Source organism: Diabrotica undecimpunctata, chromosome 9 (genome assembly GCF_040954645.1).
Source record: "Diabrotica undecimpunctata isolate CICGRU chromosome 9, icDiaUnde3, whole genome shotgun sequence".
Lineage (NCBI taxonomy): Eukaryota > Metazoa > Arthropoda > Insecta > Coleoptera > Chrysomelidae > Diabrotica > Diabrotica undecimpunctata.
Window position 1 is genome coordinate 125,822,525 of NC_092811.1, and position 13,816 is coordinate 125,836,340.

The 13,816-nt window shown below is 31.0% G+C and overlaps 1 protein-coding gene across 1 annotated transcript; it reads right to left on the minus strand.

The window, feature by feature from the left end:
* Positions 1-7,389: 7,389 nt before the first annotated feature.
* On the minus strand, positions 7,390-11,699 carry LOC140449992 (cathepsin L-like proteinase). Its single transcript, XM_072543410.1, has 4 exons — positions 11,609-11,699; positions 11,118-11,456; positions 9,936-10,209; positions 7,390-7,753 (listed from the first exon to the last, which is right to left on the minus strand). Exons 1-4 carry the CDS (start codon positions 11,690-11,692, stop codon positions 7,503-7,505), a joined length of 948 nt encoding a protein of 315 aa, XP_072399511.1. The 5' UTR covers positions 11,693-11,699; the 3' UTR covers positions 7,390-7,502.
* Positions 11,700-13,816: the final 2,117 nt, after the last annotated feature.

The window sequence follows — 13,816 nt, forward strand, 5'->3', positions numbered from 1 at the left end:
TAAAACATCAATTTTTTTCTACTTTTCTTGCTTGTAACTTTAAAACAGTTTATTGTAAAGCAAAGTCGTGAGGAAATAAATTACCATTAAGTTTTCTATAAGAGACGGCTGGTTAAAAAAGTTTTCTATAAGAGACGGCTGGTTAAAAAAGTTTTCTATAAGAGAAGGCTGGTTAAAAATGTTTTAAACCATTACCTTTGCTGCAAAATAACAATAAATACAAAAAGGGGGGAAACGAGCCTATTAATGGCTTTAGAAAAAAATGTAGCACTACACTAACAATACAGAAAATTGTGGGAGGCATAGTTTATAGATATACACAAAGTTTATTAAACAAAATAGATCAGCTGAATACTTTTTATACAATAAAAGATACAATATAGGTATTATGTTTCTCTGAACACTGGCTCAGAGAAAACGAATTAACAACATTAAAGCATGATGGGTATTTTTTGTCAACTTTTTATTGTCGGAAGGTAAGGGAACATGGAGGTGTTGTAATTTTTAGCGATAATAAAATCTCTACACGATATATCATGTGAATATGAGGGTGAATTTTGTGCACTAGAAATTATAGATATTAAAACTACTTTAATAACAGTGTATTTATATACAATTGTAAATAGGAATTTTAAAGTTTTTCTAGACCTATTTGGAAGCGTTTTGCTCTGTTAATTTTTTAGAAATAATAATAATTAGAGATTTCAACAATTATTTCAAAAAAGCTTCTAATAAATTAAACAGTTTCCGTGGTCTAATTTCTACTTTTAGCTTAACCACAACTATTAATGAATTTATTAGAATTACAACTACATCAACACCTTGTTTAAATAACATCTTAACATAAGCAGTGAGATAGTTGGTTGAGGACTGAAAAATCATAGTACTAATACATACAGAAGACATAGGTATAACAAGTACACAATGGCACCTGATGTTAAAACAGTCGTTAAATAACATTGACTGGCCTTCAGTTTTTTCTCTCAAAACAGCAACAGAATTAGCTTAATTTATTACCGAAATGTATGTTAAATTAACTAAAATTAATTTTCCAATAAAAAAATCACAAACTCTTAGTAAAACTCCAATTTCTTGGGTTGATGACGAACTAATTGTAATGCGAGAAAATCTTTCCACAATCAATATAATTGCTGATGTTACAAAGGAATATAGTGGGAATAAAAAGTTTAAGCAGCACTATAAATCAACAATATCATTAAAGAAAAAACTGACTTTGGTGAGATGGTGATGAGAATTTCTTTTTCAAGTCAGAAAATAAATCTCGTGACAGTTGGAAAGGTATAAATTATCACAGAAATAAATTTCAAAATAAAAAAGTCTGTCCAAGCGCGATTACATCAAATTATTTTAATAAATACTTTACTTCAGTAGCTAAGGATATTAGAAGTTCTTTTAATTCTACAAATAAAAATGTAGCCATAGATTTTTTGAAAGATGTACACTCTCCTTAAGATGTACTCTTTATTTTTATTACCTGTTAGTGATACTGAAATCAGGAATGTTTTGCATAGATTGAAAAATTCACACTATACAGATTTTTATTTCTTAAACAAAAAAATAATTGTGGAAACAATCGATATAATTATTGACAAATTAATTATACTTTATAATAATTGTCTTACTGAAGGGATTTTCCCAGATGGATTAAAAGTAACAAAAGTGCTACCAGTGTTCAAAAAAAAAAGTTTTAGATGAAATTGAAAATTATCTCAATCATTACCATTTTCGGCAAAATTTTTGAGAGTATTCTAAATGTCCGTTTGATAGAATATTTAGAAAAACACTAAATAATTCACTGTTATCAATATGGCTTTAGAAAAAAGTGTAGCACTACACTAGCTATACAGAAATTTGTGAGAGATATAGTTGATGGCTTGAAGGAAGGTCATTTTGTGTCTTTGACATTATGTGTCACTTATCCACTTATCCAAAGCTTTTGACTGCGTTTCGCATGAATTACTGTTGGAAAAAAGTTCATAAATACGGTATTAGAGGAAACACTCTTAATCTATTTAGATTTAGATCAGACCTAACAAATAGAAAAAAATCAATTTTTCTTAATAACATCTATTCTAAGTTTAACACTGTCGAATATGGAGTTCCTTAAGGTTCAATATTAGGACCCACTTTGTTTATCTATCTGAACGATTTATTTTACTATAATTTTCCTATAAAATGTGTTTGCTTCGTAGACGATACAATTCTCATTAATACTGATATTAATCAGCATAATTTAAAAATTAAAATAAATACTGATACCCAGAAAACAAAAAACTGGTTTTCTTATAATGAGCTTCTTTAGATCCTTTACAAAGCTCTTCTTTCAATGAAACTAAAGCAGGGTCTAAACATGGTTGTAACGAGAATTCTGGAGAACCTTATCAAGATGTTTTTAATTTTTCTAGATTAAACAACTGGACTTTGTCCTTTAAAATACTAGGTGATTTATTAAAAATTCATAAAGAAGTTCCCGATCTTTCTCATTTCCCCTTAGATGCTAGAACCTTTCTTCGCCCAGAGAACTTTAATTAAAGAACGTTTTCCCTGGAAAATATTTCTACTTTGGTCCTAAAAAAATACTCTGATCCATATGATTCAAATTTCAAAAGTTATCTTCACTTGTGTGACTTACTAGTAAAAACTGGACTCTTTGCAGATGACTTAATCATTTTGTTAAGGGAATAAATAATAAAACCCTTCAGACCCATCTACAGAAAGTGCTATAGAATCTCGAATTATGCACAAATTGCACAGGTCTTCAATTATCATCAACAACATCAAAGGCTATGTTATTTTCAAAACAAAAAGAAATTATATCACTCCAGAATTAAAACTATTTAATAAAGAAATAAAATATGTTCAGAAAACTACATGTCTAAGCATGACATAACATTTGACAACAGATTATCCTGGAACCACCACATTCATGATCTAAAAAGTACGTGTCAATCTGCACTTAACATTATAAAACTGTTGCACAGAACACTTGGGGAGCAGATAGTAAAACACTGACCCTTATGTACAAGTCATTGATCAGGTCCAAACTATATTTCGCTTGTATTATTCATAATTCAGCAAAACCATATATCTTAAAATAACTCGATTGAATACAAAATAATGCTTTGCGAACTATACTAGGTGCTTTTTATACTAGCCCTACTGAAAGTTTACACTGTGAAGCTAGAGAAATCCCTCTGGAATTCTGAAGAAAATAACTTTCACTAACTTATGCGGCATCAATACAGGCAAATCCTTTAAAACACATGCTAGGCTTGACCTTCCTTTTTATGAAAGGGTAAATATAGATACCTCAATGAACTTGAATTCAAATTTCCAGATACCTATTGTATACCAGATATTAACACTGTTCCCCCTTGGACTGTTCCCATCTCATCTATCAATACCAAACTCTCCATATATAAAAAATCAGATACCCATCCCAAAGCATTATATCAATATGTCCTCCAAGAACTCATAACATACAGTAACCATAATCTTATATATATATATATATATATATATATATATATATATATATATATATATATACCGCTGCCTCCAAAAACTATAGATGGAGTGGAAGCAGCATTTATGTCTAATAAAACAAAAATATTAATGAAACTCTCTAAATTAACATCCATTTACTAAGCCGAGTTAACCGCTATCCTCAATACAATAAATTTTGTGGTAGAAAATAGTATCAAAAACCCTGTCATTAAGTCAACTGCAAACTATGAACATAAATGTCAACTTTGTATGGATTCCTTTCCATAACGGAATTGCTGGTACTGAAGAAGTAGATTTCTTGGCAAAACTAGCAATCTCGAGTTCGGAAGTTGTAGAAATCAGAAGCATTCCATATCTAGATATAAAACCTATAATCAAGAACTTAATACTCAATGATTGGCAGACCAAGTGGAATCAGTCAACATCCAAACTACGAGAAGTAAAATATTCTATATTACCTTAGAAATCAACCCCAAATAAGCGTATAGATCAAACCATAATATCTCGTCTTAGAATAGGTTACACCGCCATCACCCATAAACATCCGCTGGAGAGTGAATTAAAATCACAGTGCTACGTATGTGATATTGTGCTCAGTGTTCGCCATATTTTACTTGAGTGTCCTTTATATTGTATGGAGAGACTTCAATATAAATTACAAAATACCTTACAGGCAATATTAAGTGACGGAACTGATATGAAAAATATGACATCATATATATATATATATATATATATATATATATATATATATATATATATATATTATATATATATATATATATATATATATATATATATATATATATATATATATATATATATAAAATCCACCACCATTTCCACCAAATATCACATTGACTTCACTAAATAGTAAAATACTGGACATAACCATTAGAAACGCTCCTTTACTGAAATGTGTGAGATCCTCAAGAACTCATAGGCAATAAACAAAAGAACCGACATCGACAATTTGAGCCAGGTTTGCCACTCTCTCATCTTACGAAATAAATAATAGCAATGATTCTTCAGTTAAAATGTGGCTTATTTTCCATTCAAAATAATAACACAATCATCCCATATTTTCAAGTTTCATTAAAACATAAATTAAAAATAATATATCAAATATTTTCGCCATACAAATCCACCCACCCGTCCAACTAATCATGCAATGACCCCTGTAAAAGTTCATAATTGTCTCAAACCTTGGAATTTGGTGACATATGGCCCTTAAAAATTTTTCGGTATCGCGTCACGTTGTTTGCATAGATTGTTTGCAATAAATCAGTGCTTTGTTTGTCTTCAGTGAAGAACCATCTCTAAATGAAGGCAAATGTCCGTTTAAAATTTTTTAAATCTTTGTATCTACGAATATGAACATTATTTTCTGCAGAGTTTGTGTGTTTTTTGTTTTTTTTTGTTAAGTTAGTTTTAAGTAATGAGTAAAGTTTACAGTACATATATAATAACATCGATAATATACTAATTATTGAGTTGTAAGTTATGAACTATTAACATCTTTATTTCTTATAAACTCTATGTCATCTGTTATATTTTAGAGAACTGATGAAGCTTTAGAAATATAAAGCGAAACGTCTTCGATAAACTTATGAAGTAGTTGACTTCTTTTTTCATTTGCCAACCTGAATGACCTATTAAACCTTTGAATTCACTAGTAGAGAATTATCTACCTTTTCCTCAACTGTAAATTATATATGTTGATTATGATTGTTGAAAATGTTGACTGTTTCATGAATTTTGTGTTTAGGAAGTGCCAAAACTAAATAAATAATGGTAGATAATTCTCTACCATTCCTTGACATGAGAATTGTAAAAAATACAGACATGTTGAAAACCAGATGGTTCAGAAAACCCATATGTAGTAATAGATTTATAAGCTATTACTCTCATCATCCAAATAAGATGAAAATGAATCTTATAACAGGATTAAAAGAACGTATTTTAAAGCTTTCTCATCCAGATTATCTACAAGAAGATCTTCAATTGTTAAAAAATATTTTAATTGAAAACTCTTATCCTCCAGATATGCTACATAGGATGCTTTTTTCTAGTATTGTTAATATAAATAACTTAACACCATTTTTTACTAAATCTCAGAACATTGTATCCAACAATCAGAACATCTATTATCATTCACTACCTTTTATACCATCATTAACACTTAAATTAATACAAACACTAAAGGTTATTGACAATATAAAAATAGCAACAAAGAACGTCAAAACTATTTGATCTTTATGTTCCAAAACTAAGTATTCTGTAGACAAATTAGATAACACAAATGTAGTATACAGCATTAGTTGTACTCAGTGTGAAGCTGAGTATGTTGATGAGACCGGAAGAAATCTTTCAAATCGCATTATTTCTCACAAAAGTGATTGCAGAATTAAAAAACCATCTTGTGCTTTGGCAGAGCATGTACTCGATAAAGACCATATTATGGATTTTGATAACATCAAAATTTTGTGTAGTAAAAGTAATAAATTTAAAAGGACTTTTTTGGAAATGGTTTGTATTATCAAAAGTGATAATAATTTAAACAAAAGATCAGAAATTCAAAATCTAAGAATAATTTATAATTATATTATTTCTTTGTAGTTAATATCACATTTTGATTTAATTTTTCATATATTTGTTACATTTTTTCAGACATCTATTAATGGTATATAAATCTTCTTCTTTTTTGTTATTAAACAAAAAAAATTTTAAGTTGGCATTTATGACATTGAGGCTTATTTGTTTTTAAAATTATATTAAAATTTCAGAGAAGCATTTATTAGATAAGAACATTTTTATATTAATTCTTTTTGAAATATGTTAGCAGCAATTTTATTAACCAAACTAATTTTATTTGGTGAGCTAACAAAAAATTTTTTCTTTCTAGTTCAACTTTGTAAGATATTTTGTAATTTTTAGCAGCTCTTGATAATAATTGTAAACACAATTGAAATCTCGAGATAAAAAATAGTTAACCAATAGCCCTTTTATTGACTCCAACCCATCCAAAACATTTATATATTTTTTCCAAACGAGTCACAAGTACTTTTTTTGTTTAATTTTGACAGTGAATTTGTTCCATTTGTCAGTAATAAATAAATATAAATATAAGTAATAATTAATGTAAGTTCCTTTAAACATTTATGTTTTATTACTCAAAATTATTTTATATTTTTATAATGTTGCATTTTTGTATAATTTTGATAGTGGATTTGTCCCGTTTGTTAATAATAAATAAATATAAATAAATGTAATAATAAATGTAAGTTCCTTTAAACATTAACGTTTTATTTCCCAAAATACATTCTAAATATGCCCAGGATGACGTCACTTTTAGTACTTTATACAATGGCGTTGACCTCCAATTTACATCCTCAGCGCTAAAACAGACGTTCGAGAGACAACACAAAAGTCCGTCAAGTAAGTCCACCAGAAGTATTATGGACGTTCGATTAAGGTCCAATTAACGTCCCTGTACTTCCAAGGAATGTCCGCTCGGACCGTTAAATGGACGTCCGTAAGACGTTTGGCACAGCGACATTCGGACCAATGTACGACATTAAAAGGACGTCCTTGGGAACAAGGCGGACGTTCAAGGGACGTCCTTAAAGTCTGTGAGGGACGTACTGTGGACGTCCACTGGACGTACGTGTGCTATTAGGATATCTACTTTAATATGGGCTACTTTTTACTAGACAGTTGGAACTGGTATCGGTGACCTATAAGTATACTACTTATTGTTTATTAGTTATTGTATATTAAAGCAATATTAGCAATAAGTCACAGCTTTGTACACGTTAAGTGCATACAATCAGATAAAAACAAATTATTAATATTATTTATAGCATTTATTTTTAACATAATATGTTTCATATTGGAGTTGCATTATTTTCTCAACTATTCCATTTTCTGGTAGTTTGTATATTTCTGATTAGGATTGCATCGTAAAATATAATCTATAAAATAGGATACATAGCGTTTTGGTTAATTTTACACATGTTTCGTCCTCTAGCTATTTTCATATATCCTTTGTCTCCCCAACCTGCTCCCCAAGAATTTTTAATGATAATGTAATCTTCAGTATATCCTACTGCGAGTACGCCATGATCAATGACTCCATCAATGCAACCTGTGTTATTAAACACACCCCCATTATATAGATACCAGTTCTTTGTAGAAATACTGACACCGACCGGACCAATGTTAGCTAAAAAAAATATATTTTAAATTAGTACAATAACATTAAAAGAATCATAAAACAAACCAAAACTAGCAATACAACGGTGAAACGAAACGTGCATGCAAAACAGTTATTAAATCATTATTAAAATTAAAAATCATCCAAAATTTATTAAAGCCTAATTAATTATATAGTAAACCTCGACAGAGAGAAAGAATTTAGAAAAATTTTTAATAAAATCCTTTATAAAAAGGTATATAAAAACTCAGGCGGGCTATGTAAAATAGACAAAACGTTTTCGGAATAAGTATTCCATCATCAATGTCAGGTTAATACGTGAATCTAGCCACTAAATATGGGGGTAAAAACCCTTTAAAAATGGGATATACCCCTTTACCCCTTTAAATATAAAGGATTTTATTAAAAAAATTTTAATATATGGTATACAGCCAACTACAGGAACTTAGTTTCCTTGTGAAAGAATTTAGAGCATTCTATAAGAAGAAAGTTACCATTAACAGAAAAAAATTCAATAAGTCAATGCAAAAGTCAAAATGGTGACCTATTTATAACAAGGAAAGATGTATTAAATAGATGGACGGAATACTTTAACCAGGCACTTAATATAGAAGAAGAAGAAAACTTTAAAAACGAAAGAGATGAAGTACCAACAAATTTTATCAAGAACTTGTATTTCAATACTGGTTGGTGTTCAGTTCCATAAACTTATTATATAAATATCTCAAAACCACCTAAAAGATGATTAGCAAACCCGCGCTACCATAAAACACTCTTATCAGTACAGTTTCGTCAATATAAGCCTTATCTGTATTAATTTAATTATAATGAGTTTGGATTGTACATAATTAAATCAACATTAAGAAATGAAGATTGGCAAATTTTATCAGGAAACCGGGCCTTTTATACTATTATCGGTTAACGCAGGATGTTTATAGTCGGTACCAATTAAAGTCAACCATTTACTGCTAAACAAACTTTAAATCGACAATTTATCAGATTGTAACCCAGAGACAAATTTTAGAAAAAACAGTGAAATATGGCATGAATACTCATCACATGAGATATTATTGATGTAATGTTTGAATTTTTTAATCTAATATATGACACAATCCCCAGACAATAGCTGCAATTTTTGGCAATACCCAAAAAAAAATACCCAGAGATGCATGGATATGAATCAGGACATGTACTTATATTTTGTAGATTTTGAGAAGGCATTTGATAAGGTTCGACATAAAAAGCTTGTAGAAATATTAAAAAGCAAAAATATTGACAGTCGTGATATGAAAATTATATCTAATCTATATTGGAATTAAACTGCCAAGGTAAGAGTTATATATAATAACGGATTTATTACGGCTATCGCCGCTTCTTCGCCCCCAATTTCCATCTTTTCCTGTCATATACAGTTCCCTCTTCTAAGTTTTTTGCCGCCATTGCTTCATCAATATCGTTGCGCCAACTTCTCTGTGATCGTCCTCTCTTTCTTCTTTCAGGAGGGATCCATTCAAGTACTCTTCTAGGCCATCTGTACTCTGGCATTCTTTTCACATGTCCGAACCAGATTAATTGTTTTCTTTCTATGTCATCATTGATATTTCGCTCCATTTTCATTTTGTTTCTTATTTGTTCGTTTCTAACTCTTTCCAGTTTCGATCTACCGCTCTCTCAGATTCACTAGAAGGTATATCTATTAATGGACAAGTTTTGAATAACTTGTGTTTTGCAGACGATACAGTAATAATGACGGATAACAAAAATGATTTGCAGAACGTGATACACCGACTTCATGAATGCTGTGATAAATACGGACTAACGATGAATTTGAAAAAAAAAACAAGTTATCTAGAACATATTTACAAAGGAAAAAATACAACTTCCTGCGACTAATAATGGAAGGGAAAGTGGAAGGAAGAAGAGGTCCAAGAAGAAGAAAATGCTCCTGGCTGAAAAATGTAAGAGGCTGGAAAGGCGTGGATACACATTCGACCTTAAGAACAGCTCAAGATAGAGAGCAATTTGCTGTAGTTATAGCCAACCTTTAGTAATGGAGAGGGCACCTTAAGAAGAAGAAAAATCACTGGAGGAAAAAATTTGACATAGCAAACTGGAACATTAAAAAATTTGATCCAGATAAAACATTGTTCTGCTTATTTATTGGCGCTAGTCTTGTATTTACCGTACTTACCAATAGCTGAAATTAAATCATTTTCAGTACTTTTTATTAGTTTGTGTCCTGAAATAGTAGTAATCACTTTTGGTACATCTTTTTTACACGTGCCCTTTTTTACAACAAACGGATAATCTGCTTCGGAGCTGATACCATGGTCTTTAATAAATTGGTATGCGTATTCTTTGTATCCACCCAGATGGCCTTTTGGATGGCAGTCAATAATATTTTGTATACTCAAAGGAATTCTTTGTTTTTTATGAATTGCTATTTGTCCTTCTACTGATCCAAGCTGAAAAAAATAATTTTACATTTCATTTTAAATTTCCTGACGTAAATTGACAATGCAAAATTTTTAGGTTTATAGGTTTAGGATTACTAAAACAATTTAATATTTTTCATATGGTTCGTATTTTGTTTATTGGCATATCTTAAAATATTTCTAAAAATTCCAAAAAATTAATTTAAAAACTGCACAAATCAGAATTCTTAACAAAAAAAGACACTTTCTTAAAATAAAATCTATTATATTGGACGGTAGAGTAAACTAGAGGGTGTCGCCAATAGCTCAATTCCGGCTTTACGATTGGTCAAATTGCAACCATAATTGCAGCCAATGGTATTGCCCGAAATTGAGTATTAGCTGTTGTGCAAGCTCCAATGGCAGAGCGCCATGGAGCAGTTGACCTAATTAATTTCGTATAAGTATAGGTGCACAACGGCCAAAAATTCGTTCTGGTCTGGACAGGGCTCCGCAGAACCAACCTTCTTGGCATCAGAGACCTTCTGGTTGATTCAATTTCCAGAAACTCTGCTTTTTATTCCACCTAACCGCTATCCTTTTATTTCATGATTTTTTTAAGTTTTCAGCCTTTAAGTCTCTAAGTTTAAGAACTTTCAAGGAATTAGCTGGACTAAATCCACTTTTTAATGGGAAAAAAATCAGACACGAAGCTAAATACAAAGATCTCCTGGCATTGCTTGATTACATTCCACCTGTTAATCATGGAAAAGTAGCCCATCCAACAATAAAACTCTCATTTGCAGTAAAAATTAGCAAATAAACTCATTTTAGTATGCCTTAGTACAGACATAGATATGCATAAAAAATATATTATAGTAAATCCAGTTTGAGCTGTTCAAATTAATGTTCAAAAAGTGCGAGAATTAAAATAGTAGATATTTACTAAAAAAACTTACACTAGAAAATATCCAACACGCTTTAGAGTTTTCTTGAGATCTTACAGGTAATACTGCACCCTCCTTTCTCCAATCAACGGACGCTGGCAATTTTTGATTTGGATCCGCTTGATAAATTCCTAAACTATCTTTAAACAATAGTTTTGTTGAATCTTGTCCATGATATAGAGAGTGGAACTCTTCCTCGGTCCGATCGGCAAATGGAGTAATACCTTTAAACCACTCTACCTCCCCTCGTTCGTATTTTGCGTTGTGATCTTCAATCTCACGAAGACTATTTTGAAAAATTTGGAATCTAAGTTTGTCCTCTTCGTGTCCATAATGTCTAGAATATTGATCCTAAAAGGAGGTCAGAAATAAGTAGATTATCGTTTTCTTACTTCATATAAATATAGGCAAGCTAAACAGGGGCAGCTGAGTAGCTGTATGAAAACAGCACTGTACAAAAAATTAACGCTTGGTATTTCCAAATGGGTAAATATAAGGCTTACCTTGAAAGAAATCCATTGCTCGTAATCATCTAGCTTAGCGGTGATTTCCACAATAAGGCATGTAATAAACACGATTACTTTCATTATGCTATTACTACAAAATAAATGTTTTTTAGTTTTATTTAAATTGAACAAAAGAAAACGTTCCCTCTTCTCTCGTTCTTTTAAAGAGAGGAGCGTCCTGATAAATTTGTGGATCCGTGTTTACCATCACTCATCTTTTATCATTTTCTCCACCATTTCTCTCACGGAATCAAACATTCTGCAGTTACACTTTCTTTCAAACTTCTCTTTTATCCGCCCAATGCTCACACTCCAACAACGTGTGTGTCACAGTACCCAAGAGACCACAGTAAAGGCACTAATCGGACTGAGCCCTCCTTAACCTAAAAACTTAGCTGCGGAAGCAACCATGGCCTGTTAGCATTTGCACCAGATAATATTCCAGCTGCCTATGTCCACAGTTCACCCAGCTTCGCAGGTTGGAATTAGTGACTTCGTTCACTTCGCCATAGTACGTGCTGTCTCCCACTCTTGGTGCCACTAACCGCTGTGAGCACATGTAAAAGAGTACAGCCGGTGATCACCCACAGAGCAGCAGCTGACACAGTCCTGTGGGTACATGCAACCTGCATGTAACTACTTTAAAGTTTGATTATATCAAGTTTAAAAATAGATACAAATATTGATAAGAAACTAAAACAAAGCATGGAAACATTCATGTCACAAGAACTGCAGGGGCAAAGACTGTTTATAGTTTTGAACAAGTAAGAATTTGAATACTTAGGAGCAACCATAACGAACACAGGAAAAGAAGAAAAAGGGACAGACAAAAGATTAATGAAGGGAAACAGGACAAAAGGGTCACTAAATTTATTACTGAAAGCAAAAAATGTGTCAAGAAAAACTAAACTGAGAGTCTAGAAGACAGTATTCAGACCCACAGTGATGTATGCCACTGAAACGTGGATTATAAACCAGAAAGAAGAAAAGAAAGTAGAGATCTGGGAAAAAAGGTGCTCAGAAAAATCTTCGGAGGAATAAAGATGACAGAGAATATTTGGAGAAGACGAACGAATAAATAAATAATGGGGATGTATGAAAATCCAGCAATCACGGCAAAAATTCGAGCCCAAAGAGCTAGATGGCTTTTTCACATACGAATGCCAGAGAATCGAAATGTTAAAACAATACGGAAGAAGGAAGAAATGTGGAAAAAAAGAAGAGGGCGTCCAAAGAACAAATGGTTGAAAGCTGTACGGCAAAACTTGTCAGAAAGAGGCGTGAGAAATTGGATAGAGAAAGCTAGGGACCGAAAAAATCCAAGTTTTTAGAAGCCAGTGGCCTACAAGGCTATATATATATATATATATATATATATATATATATATATATATATATATATATATATATATTTATATATATATATATATATATATATATATATATATATATATATAATTATATATTTAATAAGTAAATTAATATTTAATTCGACACCAAAGTGAATTGATAATACTGAAAATTTTTACTACTAGAAAAATTATATTGCACACGAGTGACGAGAATACTACATAACTTTTCACTCAAGATTCACCAATATATAAATAATTAAAAATTAAACATAATTTTAAACTAGTTAACTTGTTCAAAATGCTTACCCTTAATGTTGACCAAGTTCACAAAAAACTTTAAATGCTGTAACAAATTTCTGTATACTTATACCCAAAAATCATTGACGTAATTGGGGTGAATCGTGAGTCTGAAAAATAATTTACTATTTTCATAAACCACGATCTGGTTAGCCCACGATTTTAGGTAGTCTAAAATGTTGTTGTTTTCGAATTAATTTTTACCTTAATTGTTTTTTACTGTTGCTGAGCTTAGTGATCTGGTTTAAATAATTTATTGTCCTTTTACCTATTCCATTTTTACCTTAAATTGTTGGTCAAAAATATTGATTTTTTCTTTCTTATTTTTTGTAATAATACTAATATCCTCAGTTCATTTACTTATTGGGCTTAGTACGTACTTAGTCATTTATGTCATAAATGTTTGGTCTGAACTGCAGTGAATTTGGATACACCAAGCATTTATCTTCTACTCTGAAGTATTTATCAGATCTTATGGTGTCTGAGTGTTCTGAGCCCCCAGATTACTCTACTTATGATCGCTGTTCACTGCTAAGACACTAATACTTCAGAAAGA

Bases quoted from the DNA above. Each gene is read 5' to 3' on its own strand.
- LOC140449992 (XM_072543410.1), bottom strand. From the start codon at position 11,692: ATGAAAGTAATCGTGTTTATTACATGCCTTATTGTGGAAATCACCGCT. The intron at 11,457-11,608 runs GTAAGCCTTATA...ACCTCCTTTTAG, and splicing joins AGCAATGGATTTCTTTCAAG to GATCAATATTCTAGACATTA. The intron at 10,210-11,117 runs GTAAGTTTTTTT...TATTTTTTTCAG, and splicing joins CGTGTTGGATATTTTCTAGT to CTTGGATCAGTAGAAGGACA.